The 18380-nt window shown below is 31.7% G+C and overlaps 1 protein-coding gene across 2 annotated transcripts in view; it reads left to right on the forward strand.

The window, feature by feature from the left end:
* CSMD1 (CUB and Sushi multiple domains 1) overlaps positions 1 to 18380 on the forward strand; it is a 2563917-nt gene that overhangs the window by 2433657 nt on the left and 111880 nt on the right. For both annotated transcript variants that reach the window (XM_031949178.1, XM_031949179.1), the window contains exons 51-52: positions 2453 to 2647; positions 10879 to 11052. In XM_031949178.1, the coding sequence (XP_031805038.1) occupies positions 2453 to 2647; positions 10879 to 11052 (369 nt within the window). The remainder of the gene's footprint in view (positions 1 to 2452; positions 2648 to 10878; positions 11053 to 18380) is intronic.

Genomic DNA, 18380 nt, shown 5'->3' on the forward strand with positions numbered 1-18380 from the left:
CCTTCCCTTGCATTTTTCATCTATAGTATGACCTTGCATTCTTTGATATCTCAGTTCTCTTTGAGGCTATTACTCCTCTACTAGCTATTCTTTCCTCTTCTCCCTATCACATGTGTTTGGTAAACCAATTCAGCTCTATAATGCCTTCATCAAACTTCCCATGATTCCACTGCTACCACTATAACTCTTTAATCAACTCAGTAACCCACTTTCCACAGTGGCTCTTCAAATCACTTCATCCCTCATCAAATGTCCCATGTTTCCTTCTCCTCTTCCTTTTCCTCCTACTCTTTTAGCTGAGAACCTTGCCTCATATTTTATGATAACATTGAGGCTATTTACTATGAACTCCATTCTCCCTTCTTCCTTATCTCCTTTCATTATGATGCTTTCTATGTTTTTCTTCTAATTCATCACTCTCTTACATGATGAAGTAGGTTTACATCTTACTAAGGCCAAACCCTGTGTACTTATTCATATTATCCCATTCCATCCTGTCTTCTCAAACATGACCCCTCTTCCATCCTTACTCTTTCATTCCTTTATAGTCTCCTGGCTCATTTCCTATGGCCTATAAACATGCCTATGTTTCCTATATCCTGAAAAAAGCTTCAATGATCCTTCCATCTCTGTTATTATCCTATATAGGCTCTGCCTTTTGAGTCTATATTCCTCAGAAAAGCTATTTATAATAGATACTTCCACTTTCTCTTTTCTTATTCTATTAACCCTTTATAGTCTGGATCCTCCAAAACTTCTCAGAAAGGCTACCCTGATATCTTTCCGTTATTGTGGAGGGAAATACCATCCTTCCAATCTCTTTAGCTTGCAACTTAGGTGACATCCTAGATTAGTTATCTCTTATTCTTTATATCCATGCTATGTTGTCAGGACCTGCTAGATTCACCTTTGCAAAATCTCTTGACTATGCCTTCTTTCTTCCTTTGATTTCATCACTACTCTAGTACAGATTCACATCTCACATCATGATTATTGCAATGACCTACTTGTGGGTCTGCCTTTAAGACTCCTTCCACTCCAATGCCTCCTTCATTCATTAAAGTGATTTTTCTACAATGCAGGCTTGATAATGTCTCTCTTCTGTACTCAGTAAACTCCAATTGCTTCCTATTACATCCAGGAGCAAAGAGAAGATCCTCAGTTTGGCATTCAGATACTTTTATAATGCATCCCACTCCCTCACCATTCCAATTTTCTTATACCTTACTTCACAGTATATGCTCTTTTATACAATGACTAGCCTCTGGTCTATTCCACACACAAAAACTCCATCTTTGGGTTTGGGGTATTTTCTCTGACTATTCCCCATTCTTGGAACATTCTCCCTCCTCCACTCTGACTGTTGATCTCTCTGACTTTTTACAGTCCTAACTAAAATTGCACCTTGTACAGGAAACCTTTAATTTCTCTTAATTTCAGAGTCTTCCCTCTGTTAATTATTTCCTATTTATCCTTTATATAGTTTGCTTTTTATATATTTGTTTGCATGTTATGTTTCATATTAGGTTATAAACTACATGAATGCAAGGGCTGTCTTTTGGCCTTTTCTTGTATGTCCAGAATTTTCATAGAATCTGGCAAATAGTAATAAAAAAAATTCTCATTGATGGATTGATTGATTGACTGTGGGAAACTAAAATTAACAATATGAGATTTCTTTTGATTTTTTATTACATTTGTTTCTTAAGATTCATTTATTCAATTTATTTCAACTTAATTAACTTCAATAAACATACATACGTGTGCTCTTCTAGGAGCTATGCTAGTATATATGAGATAACTCCAGCACTTAGCCTTCAGGAAAGATGAGACTCCTGACAGGCAGAGATATTAAAAAAATGTGATGAGAAAGGGTGGGGTAGATTATTCCAAAGGCAAAAAGTTTAGATTGACAGATGGCATATCAAATTCAAGAAATAACTGAGTTCAGTTTTGTTAGAACAACGAATTTGTGAAGGATAGTGACATGGGATTAGGCAAAAAAAATTATTTTTTGAACTAAATTGTATCCATCAGTAAAAATTTGTTGAAGATCATATACAAGTCAGAAGTACCACTCAACATAAAAAGCATTCAGACTAGGAAACTTGAATTATTTTATAAGTTTAGAACTGGATAATCATGTGACTACTCTTTGCTCTTCAGTGTACTCATCTATAAAATGAGAGCACTAGGTCTTGGCTTTCTTTTGGGTTAGAAATTTTGTTCAAACTCTTAGTGCAAACATTTGTCTGCTGTCTTACATGTATTTAAACTTAATGATAAATCTGGTAAAATCTGAAATGGCATGGATTTGTTAAAATGATTTCCAGCATTTTCCATTTTATGGAATAGGAATTCACAAAATTAAAACCATGGTTCATTTTTCCCTAAAATTATTTCTTCAGAAAAAGTATGAATACTCAAGTTTTCTTCTTTCCTTCCTTTTTAGCGGTGATTTGCCCTAGTATTGAGACCCAACTTTCAGAACATGTCATTTGGAGACTGGTTTCTGGATCAGTAAATGAGTATGGAGCTCAAGTTGTGCTGAGTTGCAGTCCTGGTTTTTATTTAGATGGTCAAAGACTCATACAGTGCCAAGCTAATGGAACATGGAGCATAGGAGATGAAAGGCCAGGTTGTAAGGGTAAGTAACAAATTAACAGTCCTTGCTAATATATATTTTAGGGTTCCTTATTGAAAGCAAATATATGCTTATTTTAAAGATAGTCGATTACCTTACCATCTTATTACTATAAATGGAAAAGAAGTCTAATCCTTTTCATATCATTACTCAAATTCATTCACAATGTTACTTATATTGCTTTGTCTTTAGATATTAAGACAATGCATACATTTACTATTTGAATGATAGTTTTGTCAGATTAAATTACAAATTAATTTAATGATTTTTTTCTCTTCATTAATAAACATTTTCAAAATCTCAAAGAATACAATAGATTAATACAACAATCAAAAGTTTTCAATAAATCATCAAATTAGTATATAATTCACACATATCTAACAATCATGTTGTTAATAAGGGCATTCACTGATTCATTTAGAACAAATTATAATTTAGGGAGATAATATTTATTAAGAAAGTATTATGATCTCTAATAACAAATTATTGAAAAGGAAGATTATATTCTTGCATGCAAAGACAGAAGCATAGCTAATGACTGTCTCAAAAATTATAGTGTAAACTATGATTTGTTGATACACATGTATTATGAAAATATAAAATTTTTCACAATCCTCTATAAAAACACCAGCTAGGCTATTATCAGTTACACTGCAAACTTCTAAAATATCATTGGTATTTTGCAAAATAGAAAGTCAAAAGTTTAGAATTGTTGATTCTTAAAGTGCGCTGGTATGTATGTACAAATATATGTTAGTGTGTGAAGATAGAGGAGAAAAGGAGGGGTAAACTTCTTAACTGTTAAATGTAGATATTTGCCTAATAGAGTTATAAGAGAACATTAGAAGTAAAAAATTTTCCTTTTTTTTTTTTAACCTTATGTATAATATTCTTCTCAAAAATGTGATATTCTCTGTTGAGGTTTCCTTGGGGTCTCTGGAGGCAGCCTTAGTTTCAGTGCAGTAATCACCCCAAATGTAGCCAGGTATTAAAGTCCAAATCCTTTATTGTCTCTTTCCAAGTCTTGTCTCCTTTTCTGTGCCCCGGTTAGCTTTCTCAGAGGTCTTCTGTAGTCTTGGTTCCGAGAACTTGAGCTCCCGCCTGCCTTCTCTGGTTTGTGAATCTCCCCATCTTTTGAATCCTGGCTGAGGCTCCAAGAACTTCTAGTGCACTTGTCTTTCTGGCCCTGAGAGCTTCTTGCTTATATGCTGTACACTGAGTACAAACCAATCATTATATCACTAGGATACCATTATAGTTGTTGTAGGATTAAATCAATTATACTGAATTTAGACAAGTATTAATCACCATGCTAAACTAGATAACCATTGTCTCTTCAATTCCACTTAGTATCTTGTTTCAAGTTCTGGCCCATAACATCTCCTTGTAGGATTAAATCAATCATACTGAACCATGCTAAATTAGATAATTATTGTCCCTATCAATTCCACTGACTTAGTACATTGTAAGAATCATTTCTTTCAAGTTCAGAGTTCTGGCCCATAACACTTATGCTCTTTCCCTCATGCAGAAACTTTGATTTTATAAGGCTTAGTTCTACTCAAGAAAATCCTATTCCTTGTTAAAGAGGAAGCCAATGTTCCTTATACCCTGTACTGGTTTTTCCTAATCCCACTCCCTCATGTCAGAACTTTAAGTTTAGAACTAGATTAGAAAATAACTGGGACCAAGAGGGACCTTTGGTATAAATTTAATTTATACTAATAAAATAAGGGGGGTCGGCAGCAAGTGTTAATAGAACATCAGTCCTAGAATCAGGAAACCATGAATTTGAATCTGGCATCAGACTCTTGCTAGCTATGTGACCTTGGACAAGTCATTTAACTACAGTTTTACCTATACAATGAGCTAGAAAAGAAAATGACAAACCACTCCAGTATCTTATATCTATCTTATACAAATATCTTATACTACAAATATCATAAGAAGCTGCATTTTAAGGGATGTTTTGTGATGATGAGCATATGAGTATACTAAGACAGAATCATATATCCTCATGTATATATCCTCACGCTCTCAAATGACTTCCTGTGTCAGTTGCAATGATGATACCAAGCCAAACAGTTCACAGAGTTATGCCTTATAAGGATTATTTTTTTTAATAGCTTAAAATGTTGACTGGAACACTGAGGAGTTAAGTAATTTGATTAACAGTCACTCAAGTTTACAAGCAAGTTTTCATCCTCAACTCCTCACTATTTCCTCACCTGTCTAATCATTGGCTAAATCCTTTTATTTCTGCTTTTTGTATATTTCATCCTCTCTTCTAATATTTTCACTGTGCTAGTACAGGCCTTCATCATCTCATGTCTATTCTATTACATGAGTGCTATTTGGTCTCCCTGCCTCAAATCTCTTCCCAGTGGAAGCTATTCTCCAAATAGCTGTCACTTCCTATAACAATGTTCTGAAGAGCACTGATTAAATCCTGGTCTTCTTGCAACTTAATAGAGCATTCTATTTAATAGGGTATCTAAGTTTATATTCTTCTTAAAGAGGGCTATTACCTAGGGAAGCCCTATGCCAAACTGTTGAGTAATAAAAGTTGATCTTCAGGGCAGCTAAGTGGTGCAGTGAATAGAACACCAGCCCTGAATCAGGAGGACCTGAGTTCAAATTTGGATCAGATTTGCTATGTGACCCTGGGAGAGTCACAACCTCAATTGCTTCAGAAAAAAAAAAAAAAAAAGTTGATCTTTGATGTTCTTCTCTCCTCTTTCTACACTTCCTGAACTTTTTGTTTCCTCTAATTATATTTCTTCTTTCTCTTCTCTTCTTACTCTCTTTTTTCATCTCTTTTCCATACCCTCTATGTCTTTCTCTTTCTCTCTCTAAATTTCTTGACAAATATGTAATCTTTTCTCCTTGAATAGTTTCCTCCTCCTAATTTCTTTGGTAACTATATTGTATAGAAGCCAACGGTGCCACAATTCTTTCAGTAACCCCATTTCAAAGTCTTGGAATCATCCTTAACTTTTCATTCTCTTTCACCTTGTACCTCACTTGTGCAGTGAGTTGTCATGTACTTTTAATTCTACCTCCATGGAATCTATAACATCTATTCCATGCTATCTGATGATACTACCACTAACCTATTGTTTTTTATCATCTCTCATATTTCAATAACCTTCTATTTCTTCTTATTTTTCCAGTATCTCCCCATTCCTTTCCAATCTCTACATAAATATTACCTTATTGTTGTTGTCGTTCTCCTACTACATAAAATCAGGTTGCTCTTTAATTCCTCTAGAAAAAAAATAAAAACAGATGATATAAACTTTGTAATTTTGTGGTAGCCAGCTGGTGCAGTAGAGAGAGCACTGGGCTTGGAATTAGAAAGACTCATCTTTATAGCTTCAAATCTGGCCTCAGACAATTCCTGGCTATGTGACCTAGAGTCATGTCCCTTCATCCTGTTTGCCCCATTTTCTTCATCTATAAAATGAGTTGGAGAAGAAAATTGCAAATCATTCCAGCATCTTTGCCAAGAAAACCCCAAAATGGGGTCATGAAGAGTTGCATGCAGCAGAAACAACCAAACTACAAAAATTGTCATTTTGCATTCAATTTGTTTTAGGACATATTTCTAACTGATTTCCCCAAGTTTTCAGTTTCTTTCAATTTTCCTTGTGATTATATATGACTGCTTTTCATTTCCTCTGTATTAAGGCAAAGTAGATTATTTGCTTTCTTTTCCTTCCCTGCCTATGGAATCACTAACTTCCTCCACTAGCTCAAGTAGCACATTCTAACAAATTGTTTGTAATTTTCATAGTTATATAGTATCCCTTAAATTGCTTGAAATTTATTTTGTAGTTATTTATCTGTATCTCTGTTGTTTGCCTACAATGTAATATAAACTTCTTCAAGGCAGGGACTTCAGTCTTTTTCTTGCATTTAGAACAATGCCAAACACAGAGTAAGTGGTTAATAAATACTTATTTTAAACAACAGCAACATCAACAACACAGATGCACACAATGCCTGGATTGAAAAGCTGATTGGTGTAAAGATTATGCAGAAAAGTGTACCTAAATTCAATCCTGTCTTTGCCATGCATTACATCTGTGATCTTAAGCAAGACATTCCATCTGTTTTTTTCTTTTTGTGTGTGTGTTGTATTTTGTTTCAATTGAACATATTTTAAAGTTATGCCCATTTTGTAAGATGCATTATATATATGTATGTATGTATGTATGTATTCACACACATACCCATGTATAGTGATCTTACTAAAATGTCATGAAACATTTTGGGTTTGTAGCATGACATCCCTCACTCTTTCTCCTCTCTCTCTCTCTCTCTCTCTCTCTCGATATATATATATATATATATATATATATATATATATATATATATATGTACATACACACATAACTATATAAATTTTTTTCCCTCTCACACCCAACTGGAATTTTAAAAAAAGAAAAAAGAAAATTCTTACAATAAATATTCACAGTTACATAAAATGAAATCCCTCACTGGCTACATACAAAAAATATTTCATTCCTCATTCTAAAGTTATCACTTCTCTCTAATGGATAATATGTTTCATCATTAGTCCTCTGGAATCATGAATACCAAGACATAATCTTGATGGACTTCATTTCCTCATCTGTAAAATACTGGTTTTGGAACAAATGTCCTTAAAGGGCCTTTCTAGGCCTTTATTTACGAGAGTATAATATTATACACAGATATGATCTATGGCAGTATAAATCTCTGTTTTAGCCTAATATAACACTAAGCTTCCTGTTTTGAATTTCTAACTTTAAAGTGCTAAGAGAATGTGAATTACAGTATGATTTCCAAAAATAGAAAAAAAATAATCTTAAATGTTGTAAAATTCAGGAAAATAAGAAATAAGTATACATAATCTTCTTCCTCCATATAATATTATAATTCCATGTTATAAGCAAATCAGAAGTTACTACAGTTAATAAAATTAGATTCTTCCTGGAGACAATAAGGAAAAAAAATTAGTGAAAACCTAGAAAGGCAATATAAACAGAAAGAGAATGGGCAGCTATTTACAGACAGAAATTATGAATGAATGTTGAATTCATTTTGATTAGGAAGAAAGCAAATCAGTTTAATTTCAAAAATTTAGAAGAAGAGAGAAAACAGATTCTTATTTCATTGTTAATATAGCTATTATTCTTGTATGGAATAAACTCTTTAATATCATTGAATATAAATTTGTTAAATAATTTCCCATTCATCAACATCATCGTCATCCTCATCTTCAGCAGCACCATAATCACTATCATTGCTATTTAAATTTTTATCATGATCAATTATCATCAAATGGTTGATGCCTATTGAGATGTACTTTGACTTGGTGCTCAAAGATCAAAATGAAATGGTTAATGTCTGCAGGCAGTTAAATAATGCAAAATTCCCAGACTTATTTTACTCAGTAGGAAATGTGCAAATGGCTGCATTTCATATAACATTCATAGAAACATAATTGAAGGTTTATATTTTATAGTGGACCTCAATCCTATATAATTGCATATTGAATATTATGTGCAGCTAATTAAAATGTTTATAAGAAAAATGACAAAGAAAGTTGTTTTGGGTTTTTTGTCCCTTTTTTACCATTACTCTGTCTCTGGATACTCCCGAAACATGCTAAATTCTTGATTTTAGATCTTTATCTTTTCCATATTATTTTAGTTGTATAAAATCATGGAATTACTTAATTTGTATCAAATCATAATCTAAATATACCTTGAACATTTTATTTCTCTTTGCCAAATATCAAAATAGGATAGACCTGGAAAATTTCAGAGAAGATCACTTGCATACTTATGTAGGAATAAAATGATAGAGGGACAGATTTTGTGGGTTTATCTATACTTAATACAAAGTTCAATAATTACTGCTGTGATAAGTATAAGCAATTTCCTAGTCTGCTATGGCATCTATTTGTTTTTGTTTTGTTTTTTATTTTTTTAATAGCCTTTTATTTATAGGTTATATGTATGGGTAACTTTACAGTATGGCATCTATTTGACTAGCCAATTTCTATTGCTATTCTCTACAGATTAGTTCACTTACACCATAAAGCAGAAGTTTATACTCTATAAACCTCCACACAGCTAGGATGTGTTAAATGTCTGAGGTCAGATTTGAACTCCTCCTGACATTAGGGCTGGTGCCCTATCCACTATAGCACTTAGCTGCCCCTCTAACAAGAATTTAAGAGTAGTCTTTCCAATTAACTGAAACTTTAAAAATTTCTTTTGATTTTGTTTATAATAAGAATATCAAGATAGATACTATTTAGTTCTGTTAATACTCTCTCTATTTGCTGGTCATAAGACAAGAATATTATATTTAGAATACCACTGGTTTAGTTAAAGCTCATAAATATTCCAATATCTTTGTAATTCTTAATATCCTCTGCTTCCTCTTCTATCATCATACTACTATCACTTAAAAATAGTCCATATATGGTAGAAAAGTGAAATTGTAAGTAAATGTAAAAAAAAATAGAAAATAGCAATACTTTCCACTGAATACAATAAAAATTGCATCCACTTTAGGGATGATAGACCAAAAAACCAGACAGAAATAGAGATTTGATAACAAATTACTACGTAATAAGGTAGTCAAGGAACATATCTTTGAAAAAGGTAATGGTGATGAGACAAAATAGCAAAATGGGATGCACCTAAAGCAGTTGAAAAGGGAAACATATATATATATATATATATATATATATATATATATATGTGTGTGTGTGTGTGTGTGTGTGTGTGTTGTGTGTGTACATAATGTAAATAATACATATTTGATGATAGCAATATTATATATTTATGCATACATTAATAAAGTAGAAAAGATTAGCAAATTTCAAATTCGTAATTTCAAAATATAAAAAACAACAACAAATCTTTAACAAACATAAAGTAGGAGAATTTTAGAAGCAAAGAAATATTTGTGTTTGTGTATACGTGTAATTGATATTTTATTTTTTTTATTTCTACACAATTTAAGAATAACAAATTCCATTGAATGCTGAGAAAGATTTCTGCTATATCTTTTTCATTCTTTAGAAGAGAAACATTTTTATTTGAGTGTAGTAAAGCCAAAATATGAGAAACTTAAAAAAGTTATATCTGTTATTTCTTGAAACACAGTGTAATCAGTGTTTGTGTTTGTAAAAAAGCAAAGTATAGCAGCCCAAGTTTATCTAGTCTCAAGGTTTTAAAATGAAAAGGAATCTGTCAAAATTTAGAATAAATTAAATACTAATTCATATAGTAGTCAGTAAATTTGTGAATCACAATATAAAAATTAACTTCTCTTAAATTAAACAAAAAATTAATGGTAGAAAGAATTCTTTACTAGGAATCAAGCCACCTAGGTGCTTTTCCCCTTATTCCCACTGACTAATGGACAATTAATAAGGACTTCAGTTCATCTACAAAGTAGGAATAATACATGTTGTCTACCTCTCAGGCAAATGTGGATTATGGATTCAAATTATATAATTGTTATGAGAATGATTTTGTTACTTGTAACATGTGATACCAAAAAAAAAGCTATAAATGTATATATGTAGATACATTCAAAAAAGGGTAGGTAATCATATGGATTATTAATCATCCAATAAGCATTAGTCAATATTTACTCAAGAATGTGAAAACACAATTTACTGGGAATGGAAAATTCAAAAATAAAAAATGTCCTTGCCTTTTACACATTTACATTTTTTCTTGAAGGAAAGAACATATACACAAAAAAATACAGAATATTCAAGGTATCTATACAGTGTGTCCCAAAAGTCTTACTGTAGTTTTTAGACACCTTAATAGCTTGAAAATACGTGAAGGTTTTGAGTATAAACAAACTTTTGTTTACAAATATGTGTATTTTTGTGAGTAGTACCAAGACAATAGCAGGTAGGAAATTACAATAGTTATTGAATAAATCTAGAAATATAAGAGAATATATTGCTTACTGTTTCATGTAGGCATATGTCAGTTTATACAGATAAACCTTGCTCTCCTATAAAGTATAATTACTCTTTCATTCTGAATGTTAAAATTGGATTTACCACTGACCTAATTAAATATGATACTCATTTGGATTTGGAATTTGAATTGGAATAACAAATAAATTATGAAATTTGATTAATTTAAATATAGGAATATTATGAAGATGATCATATATCCATATAAGATTTTCTTTTCTTCCTGTAGTTATCTCATGTGGAGGTTTGTCTTATCCACCAAATGGTAATAAGATTGGAACATTAACCATATATGGAGCAACAGCCATATTTACTTGCAATACAGGATACACTCTTGTTGGTTCACATGTCAGAGAATGCTTAGCAAATGGACTTTGGAGTGGTACAGAAACCCGATGTCTAGGTAAGTAAATTCAAGGATTTCTGTTTTTTTGTTCATCATATTAAATTTAGAAAAAGATCACCACCAAATTGGGAATATTACTCATTAACCCCCCATTTGAAAAATCACCTCTCACAATAACTAGCTGCTTTCTACATTTTTTATGCCCCAATTGATAATATGATTTCACCTTTGAGTTGCTAAATAAATTGTTATTTGAGCAGTAAGTGAAGATCAAATGAAGGTCAAATCATGGTCTAAGTGATTTATAGGACTATTTCCTCCCAGAGTATTGAAACAATTTACTAGAGATTTCATTATGATTATAACACATATCTTCACTTATTTTCTTTTCATGTTTTGCCTACCATTCTCCCATCTTTTCTCTATTTCTAATATGTTGGAAAAAATGGACAATCAATTCATTAAATTAAAAAAAAGAAAAAATGTAGCTATATAGAGTTGGATGGGAAGTTAAATGTTCCCTCCCCCATATCCTTAATTTTACAGATATCAAAACTATCTTATAGTGGGCAAATAAGTTGATCAAACTTACACTTCTACAATGTGATAAATATAGCACTGATACAGAGGTCTTCTAATTTTGGATCTAGGTATTAGTTTGACTAATGGATCTTCCAGTCTGAGATTCTGTAATAGAGACTCCTTAGGTTTCTATACCACTTATGTGAGTACTATATTAATAGAAACCATATATAGCTTTCTCAATTAATATGGATTAAGAAGTGGCAGAACCAATATTTGATCTCTGATCCTCTCACTACAAATTCAGAAAGTATTGTTGGTTGTTTCCCACTATGCAAAAGAGTGCACAGCTTGAAATTACTGTTCTACAGTTAAAAATTTGAATTCCCTATAATAGAATCCTAGACTTTGTTTTGAAATTATTTGTATTATTTCAAAATTTGATAATAATATTAGCTCATATCCAATTTTTCTTTTAATCTGTAGTCTTCAAGTGTCCTTGATATATGTGGGACATCTTGCCTGAAAAATAATTTTAATTAGACTTTTAATAGTATTTGAGTTAAAATTGCATTTGTAGTACTATAGTGACCCACAGGATGATGAATCTGTTTTTCAATATCATATCACTAAGACATTGCCATATCAGAAATGGCAAGTGGAATAGTTTTGAGTAATTTTATTCCAACAATATATTTTTCTATTCTTCTTATGGAAATATAGGAGTTTTTAATCGATATGTCAAAGGTCTCTCCTTGGTGATATAAAAAAAAAAAAAACCTTTAATGATCACAAAATATAAGGGAAAAAAAGAAACAAGCAAAAGGATATTTGCTTCTATATGACCCTTGCAATATTATGTTCAATGTAAAATATAGTTATGATAGCTAAAGTACTCCTAGCAAGCTCATATAATATCTTGTTATAAATGTCTTTAAAAATCTTATCATGATATGTTTCATTTATCACTGCCAATGTCCTGTTTTCCTGTTATACTGGGATTCTATTGGCTTTCAAATTATCTACAGAATCAGCATAGAAAGGTGACTATAGTGCTTGACTTGGAGCTAAAACTCCTAGATTTAAGTTCTAATTCTATTCCTTATTAACTGAAGAAGAATGGGCAAATTATTTATTCTCCATGAACCTTATTTTTTTTTCTATAAAATCAGATTGGAAAATGGTGCCTATAGTACCTGTTTAATAAAACTATTGTAGGGAAAATGTTTATAATCTTAAAAGCACTATAATAATGTGAGTGATTTACTATCATAAATTAACCTTCCCCTAGCACAGAGCAGAGTGTTCTGCAACAGATTTCTAAATAATGATTATTGAGTGAGTGAATTTCTTAGAAATGCATTGTTGATATCATTTAAAAAATACGTACACAAGAGAACTACAGTGATTTTTCCCCATGTCCACATATGAATCTTTCCACATTGATAAACAGGCCCAGATGTCATTTATTTGTTCATTCAATACATATTATTTGGGTTCCTGCTGTACATAAAGCATGGTAATAGGAACATCCTTATGTCTGCATAAGACAGTATATCAATTTTCAGCATTTTTATTGACTGACTCTTATGCCTGGAATTCTTTCCTTTCTCATCCCCATCTTGTGGTTTCCCTGGCTTCCTTCAAATCTCACTTAATCCCATCTCCTAAAAGAAACCTTTATTGATGACCTTAGTTCTAAAGCTATCCCTTTGTTATTTCCAGGTTTGTTTGTTTGCTTCTTTTATTTTGGTGTTCAATCATTTCAGTCATGTCCAACTCTTTGTGCCCTCATTTGGGGTTTTCTTGACAGATACTGGAAGGGTTTGACATTTCCTTTCCTTTTTTCTTTTATTTTAATTAAGTAATTAAATTTTAATACACATTGCTTTATGAATCATGTTGGGAAAGAAAAATCAGAAAAAAAGGGAAAAACATGGGAGAGGAAAAAAAACAGAAAAGAGAAGTGAACATATTTTGTATTGATTTTCTTTCAGTCTCCATATATTTTTTTCTGGATGCAGATGACTTTTTATATGCAAATTCTGTTGGGACTGCCTTAGATCACTGAACTACTGAGAAAAACCAAGTCTTTCATAGTTGATCATTGCACATTGTTGCTGTTATTGTGTACAATGTATTCCTAGTTCTGATTGTTTCACAGCATCAGTTCATGTAAATCTTTCCAGACCTTTCTAAAATTGTCTTGTTCATCATTTTTTTAAAATAGAACAGTAATATTCCATTACCCTCATATTACATACCTTCTTTAGCCATTCCTAAACTGATGGGCATCTACTCATTTTCCAATTCTTTGCTACCACAAAAGGAGCTGTTACAGATATTTTTGTACATGTGGATCCTTTTCCCTATTTTGATTTCCTTGGGAAAGAGGTCCAGTAGTGGCACTGTTGGGTCAAAGGGTATGCACAGTTTTATGGCCCTTTGGACATAGTTTCAGATTGCTCTCCAAAATGGTTGAATCATTTCACAACTCCACTAATAATGCATTAGGGCCAAGTTAGCCAATCTGAGGTATGAGGTGACATTATCTCAAAGTTGTTTTAATTTACATTTCTCTAATCAATAGTGATTTAGAGCATTTTTTTCTTTATGATTATAGATGGCTTTAATTTCTTCATCTGAACATTGTCTGTTCATATCCTTTGATCATTTATCAATTGGGGAATGACTTGTATTCTTATAAATTTGACACAGTTTTTATATATTTTAGAAATGAGACCTTTATCAGAAACACTGGCTATAAAGATTTCCCCCCAGCTTTGTACTGCTCTTTTTATTTTGTTTCTGTTGGTTTTGTTTGTGCAAATGTTTTTAACTTAATGTTACCAGAATTGTCCATTTTGTCATTTATAATGTTTTCTAGTTCTTTGGTTGATAAATTCCTCCTTTCTCCAAAAATCCAATAAGTGATTTGTCCTTTGCTCTCCTAATTTGTTTATGATATAATCCTTTATGTGTGAATCATATACCTATTTTGACCTTTTTTTTTTTTTTTTGCTATTGTGTATGATACATAGATTTGTGTTTTGTCCAGACTAGCTCTCTGGAGGACCTTGGTACCACCCAGAGTCCTTGGTCTTATAAGAGGAATGAAGATGCAGGACTCACGAGGATAGTGAAACATGGACTAATTCCATTCCTATTATTCCAAATTCTCTCTGCCTTACATACCCTAATATCCTTATATAACTATAGCAACATTGTGCATGTGGGACCATATAAACAACTTGCTATTGTATGTAGATGGTTCTTTAGCACTTGGTATCACGCTGCTTTAATTACAACACAGGTTATCACCACCCCCTGACTTCTCAGGAAGGTTAGAGTGCTTAGGAGAGATGGGTAGCTGAACCAGATATTGTCAGCAAATTCCTTCTGAGCTGAAGGGTCTTATACCTCACACAGAGTTCCCCCACTATCTGAAGCCCTCTATGGATCTATGCCAAGTTTCTGACATATTATTGTCTAATTTCGGGGAGTTTACCAAATATTAGGTTACTATAGGCCTTGATTATTGTGTCATGATCTAATCTATTTCACTAACATACCACTCTATTTCTTAGTCAGTACCAAATGGTTTTGATGCCTGCTACTTTATAATATAGTTTTAGATTTGTTACTGCTAAGCCACCAACCTTTGTATTTTTTCATAATTTCCTTGAAATTTTGTTGTTCCAGATGAATTTTGTTATTCTTTTTTTCTGGTTTTATATCATTTTTTTTCTAGTTTTATATCTTTTTTTTTTTTTTTTTTTTTGTAGTTGGGATGTAGTTTGTACATTGAACAAGTAGACCAATTTAGGCAGTTTGCAATTTTTATTATATTAGCTCAGCCTATCCTTGAGCAATTGATATTTTTCCCAGTTGTTTAGGTCTGATTTTATTTGTGTGAGGAAGTGTTCATGTAGTTCTTAGGTTTGTCTTGGCAGATAGACCCCCCAGTAACATTTCAGTTTGTTGATAGTAATTTTAAAGGGAATTTCTCTTTCTATTTCTGATGAGCTGATGAGCTTTGTCAGTAATATATAGAAAGGCGGATAATATGTTTTATTTATGGGCTTATTTTTTATCTTGCAAATTTGCTAAGTTGTGAACTATTTGCAGAAGGTTTTAGAAATATTTATTAGGATTTTCTAAGTATATCATCATATATTTCCTCATTGCCTATTCTAATTCTTTTAATTTCTTTTTTTCTTTTCTTATTGCTAAAGCCAACATTTCAAGCACAGTGTTGAATAATAGGGTTGATAATGGAGTTTCCTTGTTTCATTCCTGATCCTATTGGGAATGCATCCAGTTTCCCTCCATTACTAACAATGCTTGCCATTGGTTTTAGATAGATGCTACCTATTTATTCTAAGGAAAGCTCCCTTTATCCCTTTGTTCTCTAGTATTTTTAATAGAAATAGGTAGTACATTTTGTCAAAATTTTCTTCTGCATCTATTGAAACTATAATAGGGTTTCTGTTTTGTTTTTTATTGTCATGGTCAATTATGGTAATAAATTTCCTGACATTGAACAATCTGTGCAGTCCTGGTATAAATCACACTTGATCATAGTATATTATCATGTTGATAAATTTCTGTAATCTTTTTGCTACTATTTTATTAAATTTTATTGCATTTTTATTCAATTATTTTATATCAGCATTCATTAGGGAGATTGGCCTTTAATTTTCTTTCTCTGTTTTGGCTCTTCCTTGTTTAGGTGTTAGTACAAATTTGTGTCATAGAAGAAAATTGGCAAGATTCCTTCTTTACCTATTTTTCCAAATAGTTTATATAGTATTGGAATTAATTGTTTTGTAAATGTTTTATAGAATTCACTTGTAAATCTGTCTGTTAATTGGTTAATCTGCACAACTTATATTTTTGTAAATATTCATCTGTTTTGGTTACATTTTCAGATTTACTGCCATTTGGGCAAAATAGTTCCTAATTATTGCTTTAATTTCTTTTTCTTTGATGGTAACTTTTTCAATTTTGATGTTGATTTGATTTTTTTCTTTCCTTTTTTAAATCAAATAAATTAAATTAAATAAATAAATAAAAATGTTTAGCTATTTTGCTTTTTTAAAAATAAAACCTTAGTTTCATAATATGTATAAATATAGATATACATATAAACATAATCTTAGTTTTATTTGCTAGTTCAATAGTTTTCTTAGTCTAAATTTTATTAATCTCTCATTTGAGTTTCAGAATTTCTAATTTGGTATTTAATTCAGGGTTTCTAATTTGTTCTTTTTCTAGCTTTTTTAGTTGCTTGCACAGTTCATTGACTTTTTCTTTCTCTATTTTATTCATGCAGCTAATTAGGGATATAAAATTTCCCCTAAGAATTTCTTTAATTGCATCTTATAGGTTTTGGCATGTTGTCTCATTGTCATTTTCTTATATGAAATTATGGATTGTTTCTTTGATTTGTTATTTGATCCATTCATTCTTTAGAGTTAGCTTTTTAAAATTTTCATTGGTTTTTAGTCTATTTTTTCTGGCTTTTAGTGAATATAATTTTATTGCATCATTGTCTGAAAAAGAAGCATTTACTATTTCTGCCTTTCTGTACTTGAATGTATGGTTTTTATGCTCTATTACATATTCAATATTTTTATAGCTGCCGTGTGCTGCTGAGAAAAAGATGTATTTCTTTCTGTCCCTTTTCAGTTTTCTCCAGCAATTTATCATATCTGGTTTTATAGTATTCTATTAAACTCCCTAGTTTCTTTCTTGTTTATTTTGTGGTTAGATTTGTGTGATTCTTAAAGGGAAAGTTTGAGTTCCCCCATTAGTATAGTTTTGCTTTCTATTTCTTCCTGTAACTAGCTTAAAATCTTTAAGAACTTACTTGCTCTACCACTTGGTGCATACACATTTAGTATTGTTACTATTCATTATTTATAGTACCCTTTATCAGTATGTAATTTCCTTCTGGATGCCTTATTTAGAGCTATTTTTACTTTTGCTTTATCCGAGATAAGTATTGTTACCCCTGCTTTTTTAATTTCAGCTAAGGCATAATCAATTCTGTTCCAGCCTTTTATGTTTACTTTATATGTGCCTGGGTCAAATATGTTTCTTGTAAATAGCATATTGTAGGATTCTGTTTTTGAATCTACTCTGCTATTTGCTTCTGTTTTATGGGAGAGTTCATCTCATTTACATTAACAGTTATGATTACCAGCTCTTTATTTCCCTTTATGCCAATTTCTCCCCTGTATATACTTTTGTTTTCTTTTTCCACCCCGTTCTTAGTATGTTTTTTTTCCCTTTTGATCCACCCCACCCACTACCTTTTATCATGCCCCCCTTTCTTTTCCCAATTTTTCCCTAGTGTTTCTCTCTTCTCTTCTAATTAACTCTTACCTTTTCTTTCCTCTTTCTAGTGCTACTTCTTTGTAGAGTTAGATAAATACCCAACTGAATGATTAAATTATTCCCCTTACAGGCTAAACTGATGAAGTGAAGCTTTAGACAGTGGTCCTCTCCTTCCCTTTTTTCTCTCCAATGTAATAGGTCTTTTGTGCCTCTTCATGTGATCTAATTTGTCCCATTATACCTCTCCTTTCCTCTTCTTCCACTACATTTCCTTAATGTCTTTTTCTCTGACATCATCCCACCTGAGCCCATTCACAACTACACCTTCTGTCCATGTGATGTCCCCCTCTGTCTGCACCAGTGACAGATATAGTTCTAAAGAATTACAGATATCATTTTCTCATCTAGGGATGTAAATCTTTTAACCCTTAAATAACACATTTTTTCCTATTTATCTTTCTATGCTTCTCTTGATTCTTATGTTTGAAGACTAAATTTTCTGTTTAGTTCTGATTTTTTCA

Source organism: Sarcophilus harrisii, chromosome 2, assembly GCF_902635505.1.
Source record: "Sarcophilus harrisii chromosome 2, mSarHar1.11, whole genome shotgun sequence".
Taxonomy (NCBI): domain Eukaryota; kingdom Metazoa; phylum Chordata; class Mammalia; order Dasyuromorphia; family Dasyuridae; genus Sarcophilus; species Sarcophilus harrisii.